The following is a 22,602-nucleotide window of genomic DNA, read 5'->3' as shown; positions in this document are numbered from 1 at the left end:
CTTCTTTGCTTAGGATACCAGAAAATTAAAGATCAAAAACCTGACCTGACCCGACCCAACCTAATTACATAATGTTTTATAAAGCTGAGTAAACTGCCTTACAGGAAATACCTAGTCCTCCATGAAAACATTCTAGTGCAGCTATTATAGCTAAGGCTAAAGTTAACAAAGCTATGTTAGCTATGTAGACAACATATCGATGTAGCCAACATAGTTAAATGGAAAGCTAAAGTAGCTAGGTCGGCTACATGGGCTACATAGCTACAAAACTAACGTAGCTAAAGCTAAAGCAAATGGAGCTACATTAGCTATGTTTGCTAAAGTTAGACCTGTTTCAGATGTAGTTATGTGAAAGGTGGCTTGCCCTGGTTTTGTAAGCTTTAGCTGCAGCTAATGTAGCTATGTTAGCTACATGGGTAACATAGCTACAAAACTAATGTGGCTAAAGCTAAAGCAAATGAAGCTACATTAGCTATGTTTGCTAAAGCTAGACCTGTTTTTAGATATAGTTATGTGAAAGGTGGCTTGCATTGGTTTTGTAAGCTTTAGCTGCAGCTAACATAGCTACATTTGGTCACAAAGTAACGCTAATGTTACCTTTAGTTAAGGCTAACAATGCTAAATTGAGCTGCTGTTTCCATAACAACATGATTAAACATCATTTGAATCATCATACTCTTCTAAGAGTTGATAAATAATGTTGGGTATTTATCTTTGAAAGAGCTTATAACTGTTTTGTTTACATGCTATAATTGCTTTTGGCTAAATGAGGAAGGCCCTCTTGTTGGTCTTTGCCTAGGGCCGCTAAATTACTTAAACCAACCCCTGTTTGTATACATTATATTTATTTATTTATGATTTAAAAATCAAATCTTATTCATATTTTTATTTATAACTCTATATTCCTATAGTTACATGTAAGAGCATATTTCACCCTATATTTCTGATTCTGATTCTAATATATACAACTGAGGTTTTTATTTCAGTTAGTTGTCAAGCTCAGTGTCAGGTCTGGAGCCACTCTGGGGAAGCCTGAACCTGGATCAACAGTAATCCTTCTTCCATGGAGGTCACAGTCTAGTTAAAGGAGGCAAAGGTTCCCCCCTGCATGTTTTCAGTAAAACTTCCATTAGCAATCTGTTAGCCTCGGTCCACGGAGAGGACGACTGCAGCACAAACTCCCGGGAGCACACAAACATACAAAGACACACACTCACTCAATCACGCACACACACGCTCACGGCACAGACGTTGTTTGATAAAAAAGAACAATTAAGGGAGAAATGAGGGAGAATCATCAGGGGAAATGGCTGATGAAGACTTTATTGATTAGAGCAGCTCCACTGATCCAGACCTCACTGTAGCAATTACCTCCAGCCGGTGGGGGCCTCATGGTGCAGGGCCCCATCTGAAGACCAAGTATAAAAAAACGAGGATGCATTTCTGGACTCCACTTGATGGAAAAACACCACAAACATTAGCTTTTGCCTGTTTTTATATTGAAATGAAACAGAAGAATATCATTAAATTGTGTAGGATTAAAGACCATTGGTCATGCAGCAAAGAATCCTGGGATTTGCATTCAACCAAAAGGCGTCTTCCTCATTTTGTTTCTCTCTTTAAAACACACACAAATGCACACACAAACCCACATATAAACACCAATGATTAATTCAAATCCCTGGTGAATAAAGCAATAAAGTCTAATGGGGCCACATCTGAGTCAACATGCCCACACACCTACAGAGGAGGCCCCCTCTGATCGCTCCATTCGTTTGTTTGCTCAGCTAAGACAGCTCCGTATTTATATTTAAATCAGACTCTTGTCTCTGCTCTGACCAAAGACGCTGCAAGGAAACTGATGTGTAGGTTGACTTATCAGTGCAGCTGTTTAGATTGTGTGGGTGGCTTTACACGTGCTATGCTGATAAATTACATGTAGTTGAAACGGCACAGTTGCATATCAATGACAAGACAAAATACATCTGGTGTTTGTGATATTGTCATCATGAACTGAAACGGTGAATTAAAACACACAATATAGCAGTGGTTGAAATTTTAAGTTCAAATGTCAAATAGAAGTGACCTTGGGAAAACCTTCATCTAATTAAAGGTGATGGGCCAAGACTTCATTTAAAATGTGACCCCAGGTTCACCAAATATTGTCAGCAGCTGTTCATATTAGACTAAACCCCCAAAAAGGAACTAAACCACAATAAAAATATGATTTATTTGATTTTTATCAGATGAAATATACATAAAACATGAATCATGATACAACTAGAAGTGAATTAGAACAATGCATTTCAGTAAAATAGAATTAGAGTCCAAATAATAAAATAGCAAGCTCACACTTTTACTTTTAACTATCATAAACAAATTGAATAAGAATTTCTGGTCTCATTGTTTGGCCTTCAATATTTACAAGAAAATTTCTTCTTTTGGATAAAGGCAAGGGTGCCCATAAGGGGGCCAAATTGGGGCCCCATGGAGGTCAGCAAAACCATGGTCCATTGTCAAACTAATCTCTGATAACTATATAAATATATTTTAACCTGAATAATACTCACTCTTATCAAAGCAACAAATGGATTTTTAATCTATTCATGCTGTACTATATAGCCGTCTTAACAGTGCAAACCCCATTTCTCAAAAAAGAATAAAACTGGTGAAGTAAAGTGAAAAAGGGTTACAAGTGGCAAAAATGGGCATAAAAAGTGGTTAAAAAACATGATAGTGGCAAAAATGGGTTAACAGAGGCAACAATAGGCAGAGAGTGGCAAAATGGGCTAGATGTGGCTAAAATGGGTGGAAAAGTGATGGAAAGGGTTTACAAGTGTTAAAACGGCTTAAACGTGGCAAAAATGGGTTAAAGGAGGCAAAAAAAGGAGGAAGCATATATTTATTTAGTGCTGTATTTTTTTCTTATTTTAAGTCCATTTAATTGAAAAAGAAATCTGTATTTTATGTTTGTTATACAAAAGACCCACCAGACTTAAGTTACTACTAATAATTAAAAATAGACATGGAGTGAAGCCTGCAGGCCAGTTCTCTTAGTCAGCTCAGGCTTCAGTGATTCATATTTAACATACAGCATCATCACATTCTCCAATCACAGGCATCCTCCTAAATTTAAACGGCAAGATTTCCACTCTCTTCCTTTGCATCCCTTGCCACTGCTGCCCTTGATCTGCTGTTCTTAAAAAATAATCCCCCCACCACCTTAGCATCCACCTGTAGGCTCCAACAGGGGGCTATATATTACATATCCTCACTCTGGAAAAATTCTGCACACAAATATGCTTGGAGCGATGAAGTTGAAGCCAAACTTGCCATTTTGAATTTAGAAATAAATGCTTAAAGTATTTCAACGTAAGTTGTCTGACTGATAAATAGCTAAACATTCGGGCTGTCAAAGGATTTAATCTTTTAATGAGAATAATGACAGAATTTTAACAATCATGACTGATCTGCAGCTTGAGTTGCAAATATTTCTTAATAGATTATAATATGCAGTACAAAGAGTTTTCTTAATTCCATATCAACAATGTCAAGCAGGTTTTTTATCCATTTCTTGGTTTGGGAATCAAACAAATGTAAAGAAATATACTTCTTGATCTCAACTGTTAGATTTATCATTTAGATTGGTGCTGCAATGACACATCAGTGTGGTCTGGAAACTTGAAGAAGACAACTCCAAAGTGCTTATTCTGGGAAATATAGTGTTTAGAATTGTTATACATAAAGAAATAGGCAGAAACGCATGTTCAAAATGACTCAGTGAATGCCAATAATTGACTGTTAATGACACAGCATTCATACTTTCCAAGAGTTCCAGTTTCTTTTCTGTGCTTGTAACCCATTTAACCCAATTAAGCTATTTTGTCACGAAACTGACTTTTTTAGGCTTTTGCTTCGTGTTTTGTGCTGTCTTAAGCTAGGGGTGCTTACAATACTTCTGATTGGATAGGAAATGTATTTTATCTTAAAAGAAGAAAACTTAGTCTGACAACACAAAAACACATTTGCTGTGGATTGGTCAAAAAGTTTATATAAATCTGTACTTTAGTCAAAGTTATCAATTTTTTTTTAATTTACAGCAACTTTTTTTTTTCCAATAAGTGAAGTGTGATTAGAGATAAATTTCTAATTTTACTAAAATCTCCTTTTATTCTAATAAAATCAGATTCCTTGTAATTCTGATTCCTGCAAACAGATAACTTTGCAAACACTGACAGAAAACACAGAATGAATAGAAAACAATACAGAATTTTTAACAGAGTGAAAAATGACTCTGCAAGGGAATTCATTTAGTATTTAAAGGAGCACTTTTGCTTGCTTTTATTGTCCACTAAATGTAAATGAAACCACCATGCTTCAACTCTGCAGCTCAAAAGCAGCCTCACACTCTCACTGCCTCATGGACTATTTGGCAAGGACACAGAAACAAAACAGAGATAATGGTCAATGGAGAAATATAAAGGGACAAACACAAGCTGTTTCTGCACTAGATTGAGATGAATGGGGCATCATCCACTGCCTTCCATCACACCTTCCCCGCTGCCTGCACCGCGACTGCAATGATGATAAATCCAACACCCACTATTTATATTTCCTAATTGTAATTAGCACGAATTATCAATTACGGTTAGTGCCTAATTGCCCTTCATAAAGACAGCTCCCCAGGTTTAAACGGGTCCATTTAAATAATGTAACTAATAGCTCTTGCCTTTACGTTGTGGATACATCTTCATTGTTCCAAGCGTGAACCGTGATGGTTGCTCGTAATTTAACAGGCCAATCTAGAGAAGGAGTGCAGGTGGCACCGGGGGACTAATTATTGTTAATGAATTATGATGTGACCTTCTCAGAACAATGGCTAATCAATGCTCACGTTGAGTGACAGTGCACGACAGTGCACATGCCAGGGACCACCAGGCTACTACCAGCAGACCTTGTGGCTGCAGACAACAAGAAAATGCCTGATTCAGTCTGCTTGCTTTTGCTGTTTCCTGATTTCTACACTCTTGCATCTTTTGTTTGAGGAATAAAAGCTGAAAAAAATACCTGTTCTCAATTTCTGGACTAAACCATTTAGATCTAACCAGAGACTTTAGCTTTGGTAACTTAGCTCTCTTCCCTTGGAGACAAAATACTGCTAAATCACATCACTATTTGTAGTGTTTCAGGAAAGAATAAACCATTATTTTAGTACTGAATGGTTCCTCTTGCATTATATCATGGCTCTTTCAATGAAATTCCTGATTCTTTCTCCATCACCAACAAATGTTCACTAATTTCTGAATCCATAACTGCAAAGCTTTATCAATGCCCATGGATTAAGGTTGTCTATTCTTTTTACACTTCTTGTGTCAAAACAATACAATGTGTTTTAAATTATTTAAAGTGATACAATATCCATTGTTTTGGGGATCAATAGTATCAAAGACTACAAAAGCTTGATAAAATTACATCTGTGTCATAGGACAAATTCATCAGAGAGGAATGAATCCTCCAGAAAATTGTAGCTGAACCCCTGCACACTGTCTAAATTGCACAAAAAAGTTTTGGTGCTGAAATTGCAGGAGTTTCTCTGCCTTCATGGAAACGGAAAATGAGAAAATGCCCAATACTTGGTTCCAAAAGCTATTATTTTTATTGCCACGGTGTCAAAACAGGTATCCATAGTATCTGATTTTTAATAATATTAAATCAAGCATAACATTATATTATCTAGCAACCCTACAGAGGATGCAAATGTACTTAAAGACATAGCGCTTGCTTATTTAGGCTAGCGGCTATCACTTCTGTGTCTAGGTTATTTCTAGTTAAAGAAATAATACGACCCTGTTTAAAGAGACTTTCTGAAATATTCGGGCACAATAGGACATGAACTAGTATACCTTAATTATTATTTTTTTCAATCTAATTGACCTACTGTTTAGCCCTGTTCCCTAAGCTCACTCAGACAAATAATGCACACTCTGTCCAAACTAACCATGGCAGCTGTCAGCATGAAAGACGTATTTAAGAATGGCATGCAAGACTTGGAGACAAAAGGGCCTGGTTTTGCTACAATTAACACTCATGTCCAATTGTCAAAGAAAAAAAATACTATTTAGAAACGGAGAGGGGTCTGGCTGCACATCGTATATCTTGAAGAGCATTATTTTGAGATGTCACATCTGTCAGAACACGCTAAAACTTTCAGAATAAAATCAGATTAAACATTTGGTTAGGTTAGGGTAAGGGTCAAGGTTAGGGTTAGGATACCAAATGTTGAAGGTTTAAAACCTGACCTGCAAAAGCTGATTACAATTCATTGACTACAGCCAAGTAAACAGTCTGCCTACAGAAAAGACTCGCCCTCTGTGAAAACATCACAATTTAGCAAAAGCAGCTTACGTACCTCTGTTAATTGCATTAGATATGTAGATAACAGAGCTACGCAGCTAATGTAGCTAAAGATAAAGCTCACAGAGCCCATGGATGTCTATACTAACAAAGCTACGAAGCTAATGTAAGCTACGTAGGTACATCACGTGCTAAAGCTTACGTTGCTAAAGCCAACTTAGCTACATTGGCTTACGTAGTAACGTTAACTACATGGCTAACATAGCTATGTTAGCTTTAGGAAGCTAAAGCAAGCCACCATTTGTGTATCTACTTCTAAAACAGGTCTATTTATAATTTAACCCCCAGGATAGACCTCTTTCTGTTTTATTTTGAAATATTGCTTTATCTGTTATGTTTGCAATGTAGTTAATTCATGTGTGTGTAATTGCCAGACTGTTTATGAATAAAGCTGAATAAAAATAAAACACTGCAAATGTGTTGTACCAGCAAATTATTACTTTTGTTCTGACAGAGATGGTGTGCAAGAGGGGCTGTCTGAGATCTATGGTTTGCAGCAAGACTGTCTTGTAGAAATGATGATGTGACAAACTAATGTTACAGACCTGAAGTTTGCCATAGTGTTTGCAGAGATAGCTACCTTACAGTATCATTTCATTAAAAAGTTTGCAAGGTGAGATGATCCACATAATTCCCTAGCCTTTAGAGATACCATGTATCAGTGTTGCCATGTACATTGTTTGGCCATTTCTCCAAGTTATAACTTTAAAATTCCAATAAAGCTGTAGCAAAATCAACATTTACAATGCTTTGGAAGTCCACAAGTCTGATGTCTGAGTGAAGTACCTGCAAGAAATGTGACTGGCCCATGGCACTGGAGGGTTGGGCTTAACAAAGGACAATTCTAAAAGTGCCTGTAAAATAAAGGATTACAGATCCTAACATATGCCTGGCCTCAGTGATGTCATATTTTGGTTTCTGAAGAGACTTATGAAGCCCAGTGATGGTGGTCACCATATTGGAAAAATGCTGTCTCACAGATTTTTGGTCAGTCCAAATAAATAAATGAATAAATAAAAGAATATTAAAGGAATGAATGAATGAAAGAATAAATAAATAAATAAATAAATAAAAATGCAAAAAGGTTCAGTTCAAGTGGTTCTTTGCCAACAGCCTGGAGTCAACTCAGGAATCACCCCAACTGATGAAAATTCAAGCACAACTCTTAACAGTGACATAATTTAAACAAATTAGTAATCACAAACAGACACCAAATTCGTTTCTGAACCAGCTTGTAAATGGGTTTAAGTTTTTTTGTGCACTTTCTGTGCTCGCTTCAACATCCGGGGTTGCCACTTGCAGAGTACCCGCAAGATGTAAGATGTACAGTTAAGTTAAATAAAAATAGCAGAGAAAAACTCCAACAACCTTTGAGTCAGACATCCCTGGTCAGTAGAAAGTTTGCAGACATGACCACACTGTGCTTGTTGTTAGTTGACGACATCAACGTTTGAACTGACCTTTACCTTGTTGTGACAGGGGCTCGCTATGACAGACAATGTCCCTCAGTATAATTTACCCTCCACCCCACCCCCCTCATATTGCCCCGCATCTCCTCTGTGATGCAGTTGACCCCTTTACAAATCACCCCCCAACTTTACACATCTGCTGCCTGTCAGCATCTGCCAGGCGCACTCACCCGTCCCGCCCATAATGAAAAACTCTCATTACTCGCCTCCACCCAACAGGTATACAGGCCGTTAGGACAATTACTGGGCAATGCCACTGACCTTGTTGTTGGAGAGAGTCAAACAAACACAGGGGTGTGACTGAAAAGAGGCCTGGAAGCTTGAGGCAGGCGTGCAGAGCAAGACAGAGACTTGGCCAAATAGAGGAAGCTTGTTCTGTCAGCACCTCAGAGTGCAGAATTAGTAAACAAATGCTGCTGTCAAATAACAAAAACTTGTCTTACTTGTTACATATAACATACAGTTCACCAAACTGCAGGTTTTAGGCATTGTCATTTATTATCAAAGTTGTGTGTGCTACCTAATTGAAAAAGGTTGTAAACCATGGAGTACTAACACAGTATGAAAAACAAGGTGGAGGGGCAAAGTTGCATTGATTGGCTGCAAGCGTAAAAAGTTTTAAACCAAGTTTTACATGAATAAGTAAGTAAGCAAGCAGCTTTGAGGCACAAGTGTAAAAAATCGAGTATATATATATATATATATATATATATATATGTATTCAAAAGTTGTGTACTGCAGGGCTCAAGAGGCTGTTGATATTTTACATGACACTCTTCGTGAGTTAACTGGTTTCAAATCCAGGCAAAACTGAACTCCAATGTTTTCAGCCTCAAAGAAAAAGCCACTGTACCTGTCTTCTGTTACTACATTTCAGGGTGATATGTCTGTATCATCTTATAAATACCTCAGTTTCTTGCCTGATGGATGATTATTTTATGGCAGAAATGATTTTATATAGGTCAACTAAATATAAATCATGATCCGACAATAATCAGTGCAATCTGGGATTGCATTGCATTTGATTGATTCTTCCTTCTTTATTTTTTCACATGGACTTCTCTTGGCTAAAATTTAGCTTAACATAACCAAGGATCACAATGGTGCTGTAAAACCAAACTAGCTGAGGCAACTGATTTATCAAAAACTTTTAAGTTGTGAGAAGAAAACATGATATCATCACAGTTTTGTTAGATTTAGGCACCAAAATCACTTGTTAGGTTTGGTTAAGGTTAGAAATGTAGGGGTTAGGTAAAGGAATAAGGTTAGGTTTAGGCACCAAAGTAATCAGTTTGTAGTCAGAGGATTAGGGTTTAGGAGTTAGGATTATGACTGAGAATAGCCTGGCTGCAGATCTGATCTCCCACCCCCCGGCCCCCTGCAGGAAGTGATGCAATTTGCTAGTACAAAGTTATAGAAGTTTTTTTTTCTTTAGTCATTAATAAAATCTGGCTGTTACATTCATGAAATGACCACAATGCAAACATGATAGACAAAGTAAAATAAATTAAGAGGTCTAATCAGGGATTGAATTGTGTATTGTGGAAGTACACAGTGAAAGCTAGAGTGTTGACATTTCAGTGTTAAATATTTCAGAGTTGATTTTAAGTCCGGAAGTGTAATTTTAATTAAATTCTGAGTGAAATGACCTTCATTGTTTAAGTTATTTGACAGTGTTAATTGATTCAGTGTTAGTCTAGCTCTGTAGAGAGTTGATTGATTTAACCTCCGCCCACTGCCATTTTAAATCTAGGGTTGGTGTTTTCCCATCATACCCTTGGGCACAGTGTTTAGATGTGTTTTAATCCCTTAAAGCCTGTTGCATCATATTTGATACGTACTTTTATGATACCTCTATCCAATCAATATGATCAACAGATAACTAAAAGAAAATTTTGAATACAACCTGATAAATGATAAAAATGCCCTCAAGGGAAATAATATATTTGTTAAATTCTATGGAAATTTGGATTTTTTCAATTTCAGTAGAAAGTGAAATAAACATTTCACTTCCAAAAAATGAGAATTTTCTGGCTATAATTTGTTTTTATGTGTTCAGGTACTTTAAGATGTCACATTTTGCACAGTGATCACTGCTGGGATTCTTTTACCCATGCCTCTGATGGATTGATGCTGTTTTTGATATTCAACAATTCTGCACCATGACTGAATGCATTCACTGAGTTAGTGGCTTCCCGCCTGTGGATAAAGATGGGTTTAAGCAAAGGATGCAGTGCTGAATTAAATCAAAGGGTTTTTCTTAGCACCATCCTCGCCAGGAGACACTTGACTTTGCCACAAGTCGTCAATTCAGTGTTGCAATCCCGATAAAGTACAAGAAGTACAAAGCAATGTGCCAATCATTAAAACTGTAAATGCTTCAAATTTACACCTGGAACGAAAGTAAATAACATTATTTCATAGTAAAAGTGCAATTTAATGTGTAAAAACACAACACTAAGTGTTAGAAATTAACACAGTATGGAAAAAGGAAAAAATAAGTGTAGCTCTGTTAGCTTTAGATCTGGTAATAGTAGCTTTAAAATGTAGCATAGGCTAACATAGCTAAAGTAGCTTTTATAGCTGAATTAGCTGGTTTTCATGCAGGACACTTTTTTTCCTGTAAGCAGGCCGTTTACTCCGTTTTATTTAACAGGCTTTGCAGGCCAGGTTTTTGATTTTCAACTTTTGGTATCCCGACCCCTACCTTAACCCTCACTGGAAGTTTAATCTGATTATATCTAAAAGTTGTAGCGTATATTTCTGTTCTGACAGAGACAGCGTCTCACAGCAGTGGTCTGCATGGGGGGACATCTGTCTTGTTAAGATTAGGGTTGGTGAGGGTTATTGCTGGCTTCATGCCACAGCCTTGTATCTCCAAATTCACCACTTGTCAGGGAATGGTAAAAATGCAGTATTTTTCAAATAACTTAACACTGAATGGTCAGGGTCAGACACCAGTGATATGGGCACCAGAACTACACAGTTTGCTTTGGTTGGTGTTGCAGGTTGAGAGTTAGGGTTAGACCAAACAATTACTCATATCTGTTGGGGAACCATTTCTCCCTTTTCTCAGAAGAAGATCTTAAAATTGACTTATGGTTTCTTGAGTGATGTCCAGTGGACTAATAAGAGAAAAAGAGGTAACTTTCCGGAAATAAAGCCCTGAAAAATAGATCTCTCTACCTGGGCAAAAACTGGAAATGCATGTATCAGTACAAATCCTCCAGCTCAAATATTCAGACTTTTCACAACTCCTGTGCAACTGTGCTGTTCTGTATCTTAGAAACCATGACAACTATTCACTTAAGGAATCTATCACAGAGGATCTAACGGCCTCATTTAATGATCCACCGGACACTTGCTGATCTTTTGTTTGAGTCTCTCTTTACAGGAGCGTTTGGGAGGCTGTGGAGGACTTTAGAGAAAACAATAGACACTACAGTCTTTGAGTGGAGCTGCAGCTCATAATGCTGCTCCTGCCATTAGACAAATTATCTGACGCTTAGCAGACTAGGGGCAGCCTTACCGTGAAGTGATGACTTTACTGACCCAGGAGGGGGGTCTTGGATGGAAGTGTGTCTCTCTGGCCCCCCTGCAGTGTCTAACAGGGAACTCTCCTCTCTAAAGTCTGGCTCTGGCCCGTGAAGACTCTTCCCGCTCTCTGTGATCCACCTGAGGCCATCTTTGTCCTCTGGGCTTGTCCCTTTTGTCCCGCTGACACATACAAACAGATGTCCAGCCACCGGGCCTTCTCGTAGGAAGTTGTAAACCTCCAGTGTGCAGTGGGCTCTATTCATATGGAGGGACTACAGTAATGGCCGTGCAAGTGCCATACACATGCAAATGTTGACATGCAGACACCCTGTAGGGGCGGCTTTAACAAATGTTTGACTATGTAACTACTGCAGACCACGTCAGTCCTCCAGACTATGACAGATGCAGCAATGAAACATCCCTGAAGTGTAGAGGTAACAGGAAATTGTGTAGAGAGGAAACAGTGTGTAAACATGCCAGGATCCCCCACCTCAGAACCCCAGGACCATCCCGCATGCCTTCTGTCTGTCTCCTCTGCACATAATGCAGACCTCACAGGGTTAGATGGTAAAATATGTTAATGCATGAGGATATGGAACAAAACAGACACCCTCATGGTTTGTCTCTCAAAACCAATTTGTAGCAGTTCTTATTCTACCAAAGTGAATTTGTAGGTGAAAAATGAACTCATAGGATATGTTTTAGGTTATTCAAGGTCTAAGGACTTAACAGAAGCCCCCCTGCCCTTGTTGTTTCAGTTACTGGTTTGGCCTTCCAGTGAGTATCCAAACTGACTGTCTGTAGCCATCAGGTTTTATCTGTATTGGACACCTGCTGAGAATATCGATCCGCTCCTGGTTTCACCATTTTAGCCATCAGCCGGCATCAAGCTTTAAACAACCCCATGTCACTTTATATTGAATACTAATAGGGGAGACCAGGGGAACGACTGATTGTGAATATAAATCTATCAGTTTAGGTGAGAAAACAATCAGTGGGATTCATTGTACAGCTGAAATTTACTTTTGAATGCTCAGAAGGAGTGAAATACAGATTCTTAATGGATTTGTGAAGTCCATACAAAACGTAACACCTTTTTTTATTGATAGATTTTTTAAGAGGTATTATTTTCTGGAATGGCAAGTAGGTCTCTGAGTAATACAAGGCAAAACACGTGATACTGGAAATGATGGACTACAAGGCTTTTTTGAGTGTTTTGTTGCTTCGGAGGACAGCAGTGAACATGCATTCACACATTTTATTTACTTTACCCCCTGATAATTAGAAGTTTTTAGTTGTCTTCTTTGGATTTCAGCTTTTTTTTAAAAAAATATATCAAGATAACAATGATTGCTTTCCTGTGTTAACTAGTAAATTTTAATTGTTTTCTCAAGATCATTTACTTGTTATCATGAGACAACTTTCATTTTTATCCCAAAACATTGAGATATAAAATACAGGAACTTGAGAAAATAACTGACATTTACTTGTAATGGCAGAAGAAGAGAGTGAAACATGATGTACAGATGTATGTCAGCCTACCAGCTTCCATATTTCCACATAAAATACTTAGAGTAAATAATAACTAGGTCTGTTAAACTATCAAAAACTTTAGTCAATATTGACCTCAGACGTTCTGTCGTGTATTGTGATTAATTTCACCTTTTTTCACATTTTGAAATTTGACCATTTTGCATTCAAAACATTTTTTGTTTTATTTTGGCTTGATGTACTGTCTTAAAATAAAAGGTGATCAACTTCCTGTTTTCGTACACAAGTCTGCTTTTATTTTTAAAGAAATTATTTTGCATTGAAAACTTTTTTGGTTTTATTTTGGATTGATGCACTGCCTTGAAATAAGGGTGCAAAGTTCCTGTTTTTATACAGAAGACCAGCTTTTATTTGGAAAGAAAAAAAAAATAAACTGGATAGAGAGATGTTGACATGAACTAAACCATAGGGGAAAAATTTGTAATGGTTCAAAAAGGAAATAAAGAAATGCTTAAAAGGTAAGAGATTAACACAAGGTACAGATGTCATATGACTTGTGTGAAGTGTGATGAAAGGAACAATAAAGCATGTTGTTAACTGTGACTAAAATATAGATGGATAAACAATAGATCTTAATTAATTGTGGTTAATGCATAATACAGACAGCTCTAATAGTAGTGTGATGATAACTAGGACTGTTGATTAAAAGCATCCTTCTCATTCACTAAAAATCTCTTTTATGATGGTTAAGTTTTGCCATTATTTTGGATTGAGCTGGAATTTCTTATTTTCTTAAAATGAAATAAAAATAGAAATACAGTAAAATTTCAAATAAAATCAAAATCGAAAATAAGAATAAAATAGAAAAAAAACAAAACAAGAAAAGGAGGTCTGTTCCCCCAAATACAGTGCAAAACCCTAACCTAAAGCAGCTTGAATGTAGCTCTAGTGCAGTGGATCTCAACATTTTTTCAGTGATGTATACCCAGAGAAATATTTTTTCAGCCCCTAAACAGCACAAAGCATTTTTTGGCTGAAAAAAACACAAAAAACAACAACAACAACAACAACAACAAAAAAAGATGTTAAGCAGTGCTGTGACATTGGTATCTGAGTTATTGAACTTTGTAACTGATACTTTTAAATTTCAAACTTTTGAAAAAAAATTGTAGAACATTTTAAATGTTAATGACACATGACTAATGGTCTTATCACTAAAATGTATGCATTCAAACTAATGTCGTGAAAACAGTGACTGGACAGGCACAAAACCATTCAAGACTCCATCGGTGTGCAAAACACTGCTTTATTGCAGTGATCTCTTTTAAACTATTTTGAAATAAAAACACAGAACTGTTACTTGTTTTAAGATGGAAATAATCATCTTAATTATAAATAAAGATTTGTGCACACAAAACAGTTAACAGCTTAGTGCCCTCATAATGAAGATCTTCCTCTCAAACTTAAAGGGATATTTCAGTTTTTTGAAGTTGACTTGTATGGGTTACCTAGAAGTAGAAGTGGCATTAGCCTCCAGTGATTTCAAAGAGCATCACTACTTTAAGAAGGACTCACTGGTTTTACTGGAGGCAGGGCTATACAGCGTAACTGATGGGTACAGTTTCTCCCCGTAATTTTGCCAGTTTTTGTTAAAAATGGGCCACAAATCAGTGTTAGCCCAAATGCACAAACTGTCAACATTTTTTGAAGCATTTTATTTTATACACAGAAAGCCTTTGTGTTTTTGTCAATACTTTGCAATGCAAGAGCACGTAACTGGTAGCCAAAGCCCGCATTGCAAAAAAGTGACAAAAACACAGGGGCTATCTGGGTAAAAAACTAAAATGCTTAAAAGTTTTTAATAGTGGGTACGTTTGAGCCAACATTGTTTTGTGGCTCATTTTTACCAAAAAAGTATGGACCCAAAAAAGCATTTCTTTATTAAAAGAGTAGCAAAGAACAGACAGCCTGACAGCACCTTACAGCAGAGCTTTTGTCTTTTTGCTTTGATTTATCCATAATGACTTTGACTGACAGAATGTTGCTCCAATCACAATTGCTATTAACAAAGTTAATCACTTAACAGTCTTAGTGTTCATAAAACAGAGTTATAGTTGGAATAATCTTAAACAGGGAATAATAATCACCTGTGAATAAAAGCAGAAATATCCTTTGGGTAAAACCAAAGGCACATAAATGTCTTTTCAAGTAAAAATGTGTGCCAGATGATCTCTGATGCCTTCAGTAATGAAATCATCGAAATAAGAAAGTAGAAGGGGACATATTATACAAAAATTACTTTTTCAGGCCTTTGTAACAAAAATATGTGCCCCCTGTTCACAATCCCCTCAAGTACCAGAGAAATCCATTCCCTTCCCCACTCTCTTTCTCCACCTTTCAGAAAATGTGTGCTGAAACAAACCATATTCAGAATTTCCGCCTCATGGCTCATGTGGGGAGTTAGCACCGCCCCCAAGTTTGGTTGGCCCTCCCCGCTTGGAAGAAAGTTTCACCCTCATCTCCTGACCTTCCTCTCAGCTGCCAGCTGAGATGCTGGATAGCTCCGGGGCTACCCTTCTGGCTTTGCTCCAGGAGATTGAGGGTTTGAACCCCAGTCAGGTCATAAACTGCAGATAAAAGTGTCTTTAACATCAGCAGAGGTGTCAAAGCATTCATATTCATTACTCAGGTAGAAGTATAGATACTTGGGTTTTGTAGAAGTTGAAGTATCAACTCAAGCTTTTTACTCAAGTAAAAGTATAAAAGTACTGGTTTCAAAACTACTTAAAGTATAAAAGTAAAAGTAATGTAGGGGGGAGAAATGCCATTAAGGACAAAAGTTTACGCAGTGCCACAGGGGCCTATAGTGCACTGCCCCACCTCCCCGAAAACATTTTTCTAAAGGCCATAATGACTTTAATGTTATATCAAAATTTTAATGTCGAAAAATTTGGGATGCACCTGTTTCAGACGCATTTATGCCCATTGAAAATGAATGCGAGTTCTCTTGAGTCTTTGCCATGGACATCTTCGTACTAGGCTACATACGGCTGCTATTTCCTTGTTGGAGTGTGACGTGATTTGTGTCATGTGCGCAGGTGCGATGGTTCGTGTACAAACCAATGGGGTGTCGGAATTATGTTTATACTTCTCATCCAACCACAATCAAATTCACTCTATCCAGATGACGCGATTTATCTGGATAGGTTTTTGGGTTCTTTATTCGTGTTTTTTTGAACAATGACAAGCCGAAACGAAAACAAGCTGAAATGAAATAGGAGTAACGAGGCTATTTTTAAAATGTAAGGAGGAGAAAGTACAGATAATTGATTGAAAATGTAAGGAGTAGAAGTAAAAAGTCGGCTGAAAAATAATTACTTCAGTAAAGTATAGATACCCAAAATTTCTACTTAAGTAAGGTAACCAAGTATTTGTACTTTATTACTTGACACCCCTGAACATCAGGAGTGCCACATCCATTTCCAGAGAGGGGTGGGGTCAGGGGTGGAGTCAGACAGCTCATTAACATTTAAAGCCACAGACCATAGACTGTAAAAATCCTATACTAGAATGTTTTTTCAGCAACAAACTTCACAGGCATGTTTTGAGGACATCTGAGAACAATATAACTTGTCTTGAAATGGTAAAATATGTCCCCTTTAAATCAACCAACTTCAATACAAAACGGATACCATAACTTTCTATCAGTAAACTATTATGAGGCTGCAGTCTGACACAAATGTATTAGTTAACATGTGTAAAAAGTTTTTTCTCTCTGTAGCTGCTAACTGTAACTCTTTCAAAAGAGTCCAATTTGGGGGACAGGCTGATCTCTGATATGAACCAAGTGCCATCTGTGTCTAATTTCCTTTCAGGTCGTTGGATTATTGAATTTAATGATATGGGTGATTATCGACCAAGGCTTTGAGCCCATTAGGTGGTCGTGTGAAACACTAATAGTGTTTGTGTCACGTGCTTGGCCGAGAGAGGGTGGGTGGGGTGGGGTGGGGGCAGACGCTTTAAAGAGCGCGCGCCGGTCATCTCATTCACACTGACAGACAGAAGCAGAGGAGCAGAGTCCACACTCCGAGGGGATCATCACAGCTGATCCGGGTCTGAGAGGCTTCAAAACAAGAAGTAGACTAAACAATGAGAAGTCCATCTCCACGCGCGTAATTACGCACACCCCTTTTCATCTTTAGCGCTCTTTTATCTGTGAAGGATGCTGGACCCCAAGGACTGTGGTGGGACGATGACGTCAAATCATAAGATTTCCTTTTCCATTATTGATATTTTGGATCCGAACAAATTCAACAGCAAACGGGTGAATGAACTTTCCATCGCGAAGGAGAAGTTTTCGGTGCCAAACGCAGAGGGGGAAAGTGCGGAGTCGGACAGCAGTGCAAGCGAAGACTTCAGAGCTGAGCGCACGAAAGAAGGTAAAGAAGACACTCTGGAGTACTATTCAGCCAAAGCAAGACACGTTTATGAGCAATCTAAGGTTTTTTGTCCTATTCTAAACTTGCACAGTTGTTAAAAAATGTTTTCTCATACTAGCTTATCTGAGGCTGTAAAACGTACACTTGAATTAAAAAGTAGGAATGTTTGTGATCAGTCTTGAAATGTAAAACTTTTTCTTGGGGTCCTATACCAAGCGAGTAAGACGCGCTTTTCTATCAGATTTATTGTCATCTCTCTATGACCTTCCCTTGATTTCCAAGGCTACGTTTCCTTTCAAGAAAGCCACAAAGGCTTCAGCTCCCAGAGCCCCGGTGTGTGATTGGCACTGGGACAGGCAGGCCAGATAATTGTTTAAATCGTCCCATTGAGGATGCCTCCGCGCGCTTTGATCGATATCCCATTACTGCATCCTGCATATCTCCCTCCAGCACCTTGCAGGTACAAACTTCACACCCCATCCATGTCTGATCCTAAATATCGTTCGATTAAAACTTCCCTTTAAATAGATGACATTTATCGACCCACCCGCAAATATGAAACTCCATTAGCACGTCACGGCTGAGGTGGCGGAGCTGGATTTAGACGGGATTTCTTTTCCGCAACATGACATTTGAGGCGCTGTGTGCTTTATAAATTATTTAAGGATTAGTGACCGAGGCTCCCCTCTCTCTGCTCTGAATCTATGCTCCGATCCGCTCGAGCGACCTCAGGATCCCAATCAAACACTTTACAGATGTTAACATCAGGCCTCCTGTGTTTGGTATTTAAACTGCAGGTGGAGTAGGACAAAGAGGGACAACTCTGAACAATGAAGATACATTTCTTAGACAGGTGTGTGTCTTCACATTTGAGAGGCCACATTGACTTATGTCTGTTAAGGAGCTGTCCTTTCAGCACCACGGGGCCAATTTCCACCACTTAGCCAAGATGTGTGGGCCCTTCGGTGCCTGACTGAAAACACAGACACTTAAAAAAGAAGAATTATACATTCAGAACTCCCCCTTTTACTGTAGCTGTTACATATATTTAACTTTTATCTATTAGATAAAAGTGACTTCATCATTATAACTTTGAGGAACCAAAACAAAATGTTTGATTTCTTATTATGTGAAATAATATTATACAGTATGGCAGGATAGTACAACTCATCATATCACAAGACATGACATTAGGATAGGGTGGAGAACAACATATTAAAATATGATCCCATACAATTCCACATGATATGATACAAACCAACATGACAGAGCAGGTTATGATCATTTTCATTCAAAACAATACAGAGGGATGCAATCTGATCTGATTTAATACGATATGATACCATACCATACCATAAAATAGAGTACAATATGATACAGTACGATACGATACAACACGACACGATAACACACGATACGATACAGTATAATATGATATGGTACAGTACAATACGATACACTTTGTTGTCCTATCAGGAAAATTAGGACAACTGCCTTGGGCCGCTGCTTTGCCCTCATTTATTTGTCTCCATATCAGAATCAATACAATTAAAACAATAGGAATGTACACGTATGCAAAAGAAAGAAAATAAGAAAAAATCATATTTACAGGCACCGATAGTTTGAGAATTTTCATTAGTTTTCGTTTTATATTTAGTTTTTCTTTGTTTTGAATCTCAGTTTAGTTTTTATTAGTTTTGATGGTTTTTTTTAGCACTACAGGTTACTGGTCAGGTGAGAGCCTAAATGCTCAGAATAAGTAAGAATAAGAATAAGTCATACCATTTTAAAACATACATTGAAACAGGATACTCTTCTCTTTTCAGTTTAATTATTCAAATTTCATGCATGAAAAGACCTAAAATTACCATGGTGTAAAATCTTGACCAATCAAATGAGGCCATTTCACACTCTTTAGGCTTGTGTGTTCGAGTCAGTCAGTCTGCTGCTGTCAGACTCAAACTGAGGAGATTCTGTCCCTAATTTCATTGTATTCATGTAGTTTTGAAAGCAAGGAACTACATTTTAGTTAGATTTAATTTTGCCAAGCCTTGTTCTTATTTAGTTTTAGTGAACTGAAATGATTTTTACAGTTTAGTTTTAGTTATTTAGTTAAATATAATAAACTTGACTGGCACAGTGGGTGTGTTGTGTTTTTGTGTTTTGCAGTAGAGTATAACACCTAAAGGAGGGCTGAAGTTACAATAGTTGTGTTAAGGGTATGAGGGGTGTGTGATGCTACGTGTTCACCTGCTGACCCTGGACTGGTCCTGGGTCCTGACAGATACTAGAAATAAAACAGAAAATATTCTACTTTGGTGTGTGAAGGCAGGAATTGTTTTCCCAACTATGTATTTATTTCAAAACAAGGAAACACACGTAAATAAGTTGAATCTCAAAAAAAAATTAAAAAGCTTAAAGTACAACATAATAAAAACATACAACAGCACAAAAACAGGCCCAATAGAGCTACATTAAAGCAATGGAATTATTTGATCGATTGTACTTCATTAACATGTCACGCACAAAAGTGTCCAACCCTCATGGGTTTATAAGACACCAGAAATACAGCTGCAGTGTTCTAAAAAAATCTGTCAATTACAAGCATTTACAGGGGTACTTAATGTTTTCTCTGCTCAGTAATAGTCAATACGCTCTGCCTTTTCTCCCAGGCTTTGTTGATTTTTCTGAAGCAAAACTCAAGTTTTTTATTCAATCAAAAAAGTCAGCATTAATCAAAAAAATCTCCCTAAAAAGTAAATCCCCTAAACCATTGTGAATTGGACAGAAAAACAAAAATTAATCTCGTCCTCAGCTTCCCCAAAGTCCCAACAAACACTCTGTCCTCTGGAGTGGCATTCAACCTGCCGATCTCTATGGCTAAGGGTGAAGTTTCTGAACATATATGTGCACATAATCATCTTTGTCTTCTATTGAGCTTATACTTTAAGTAAATATTGAGGGTTGTTAGTTGTAGTAATATAAAATGCTATGTGTAATAAGAGATAACAGACTGACTTTTAGGTGTCCTACAGAGGACAGGTCGGCTCCAACAATTCCATCTCTAGACAGTACTGTCTGTTGTAGATTTTTAGTCTACTGTTTGGTGGCAGATCCAAATCAGACACTGATGGAAGTTAAGGGAACAGACTCCATCATGGCTGTAAAAGTGGATTAACAGAGCAGGTTGAACTTACTAATTAGGCCAAGGAAGTACATCCTCTACGGTGCCTTTTTCCTTATAGTGTCTATGTAGAACCTCAACTTCAGTCCACGGAAGATAGCAGATGCCAGAGCAGGGGTGTAGCTAGGGATTTAGGGCCCCCAAGAGGAATATTACACAGGGCTCCCTTAACCTGCTAGCCAACCAACAAATGTTGCATCATTTTCACAAATATCTAATAATTTGAATGTACTTTTGAGCCATAATTTCTTTACATTGCTGTTACCTGTACCTGGCATTTACTGTGGTACACTCTGGCAGGAAAGAAACTTAGTTTCCCCTTTCAAAAATATCAGGCTGCTTCATCAGCCATGCTTGTAATTCAGGTTATTCATCTAACAAGTAGACTAATAGGAGACACTAAGGAAAAGGTCAGGAAAACTGCCCCACAGTATCTCTTCCTTGTTGAATTCGCTGCCTAGGTTTGAAGGATGTACTGTCAGGAAAATAGGGTACAGGTGAAGTCCATATTTTTTTTCATACAAAATGCAGATGTTATCCCAGAGTTCCTTTTTTAAATCCCTCTACTACCTACAGTGCTGTGCGTAACTTTTAGGCATATTGCGGCCAAAAATTGAACCTGCAGTAAGGCATACATGTGGTGCGTAAGCTGCAAATGGGTAGGAAGGAGGATTGACACAACCCTAATTGTGTTCTGGATGTCTGCTTATCACCAGGAAAATAATCTGTTGAATTAAAAAAAGTCCACACTTTCAGGGTGGAGTAAGGGGTGGAGGTCACAAGTAAGCATGGCCTAGAGTACCATCCAGGTGGGTAGTAGGGTTGACACGAGCCCCTGGTTGTACTGTGGATGTCCAAAAGGCCCCAAAACTGCCAGTAGTAGTATATTACCGAGGATGAAAAGGCCAAGACAAAAGAGATGCCATCAAGCTTGACCAACTAGGCAAAGCAACCCAGCATGTGTAGCGCTTGACTCTGGCATCCCGCCCCCTCTCTCCAGCCCCAGGCTGTGACATTGAAAGCCCTATAATGAATCTATAGCACCCTACATGCCTAAAACTTATGACATGACTGTACCTGTACATTTTCACGGTTTAAAGGGTGCATTTAAGTTCCAAAATGACTGAGGGTCCATTTCACAGCATTATTTCAGTAAATCAGAGCCCAACAAACAAATAGGGGCACAAGACATGTTAGACTGTCTGTGTGTGAGCTAATCCTTCTCCTGTCTTTACAGAGGAAGAAAAAGGAGATGAACCCTCTCCAGACTCAAGGCATCATGCTGTTGTCACCTTCCCTCTTCAAACAGAACCAGAGTTCTGTCTCCCTGGGGATCACGATGAAGAAGAGTCCGCGGTCACCCCACAGGACCCTCCCACGCACAAACGCCGCCGCCAGGACCAGGCCTGCGCCAAACCCAGACGAGCCAGAACCGCCTTCACCTATGAGCAGCTAGTGGCTCTGGAGAACAAGTTCCGCACCACTCGATATCTGTCTGTGTGCGAGAGACTTAACCTGGCCCTGTCTCTGAGTCTGACTGAGACGCAGGTGAAAATTTGGTTTCAAAACAGGAGGACCAAATGGAAAAAGCAGAACCCAGGGGCGGACAGCACTTTGCAACCAGGGGGATCCAATCCTCTAGTCAATGTCAGTCCAAACCCGCCCACGTGTGTGTCGAGCCCGGCCAGCTTCCACCAAACTTTCCCCAACTTCAGCTCTGGGAATGTGATCTTCCACACGACTGGTGCAGTTCCACTTTCATCCACTGGAGGGCTCCTGCATCCTTTCATATCCAGTGGGTTTGGCCAGCCAACTTATTTCAACCCACATCTATAAAGATGAAAAGACTGACTGATGATGCTGGTGATGGAACATTAACTATCAAAACTTGAACTTTTACTGCCAAGATTCACTGTAACTGTCTCATTACTGTATGTAATAGTCAACAAAGTGAGGAGAAAGGAGGGCACTTGCCCCAATATTGAGGTCATCATATTTTCGATACTCCAGTACTTTTTGATACTTTTAAATACCACATGTATAAAGATGATACAAAGTCAAAAAACTA

General features: G+C 38.3%; 1 protein-coding gene across 1 annotated transcript; it reads left to right on the top strand.

Annotated features, from left to right (window-relative positions):
- The first annotated feature begins 17,133 nt into the window (after nucleotides 1-17,133).
- Nucleotides 17,134-22,370, top strand: nkx1.2la (NK1 transcription factor related 2-like,a). Its single transcript, XM_041790283.1, has 2 exons — nucleotides 17,134-17,350; nucleotides 21,772-22,370. The coding sequence occupies exons 1-2, from the start codon at nucleotides 17,134-17,136 to the stop codon at nucleotides 22,368-22,370; spliced, it is 816 nt and encodes a 271-aa protein (XP_041646217.1).
- Nucleotides 22,371-22,602: the final 232 nt, after the last annotated feature.

Source organism: Cheilinus undulatus, linkage group 6, assembly GCF_018320785.1.
Source record: "Cheilinus undulatus linkage group 6, ASM1832078v1, whole genome shotgun sequence".
Lineage (NCBI taxonomy): Eukaryota > Metazoa > Chordata > Actinopteri > Labriformes > Labridae > Cheilinus > Cheilinus undulatus.
Note: the sequence above shows the minus strand (reverse complement) of the source record. Positions and strands in the feature narration are given on the sequence as shown.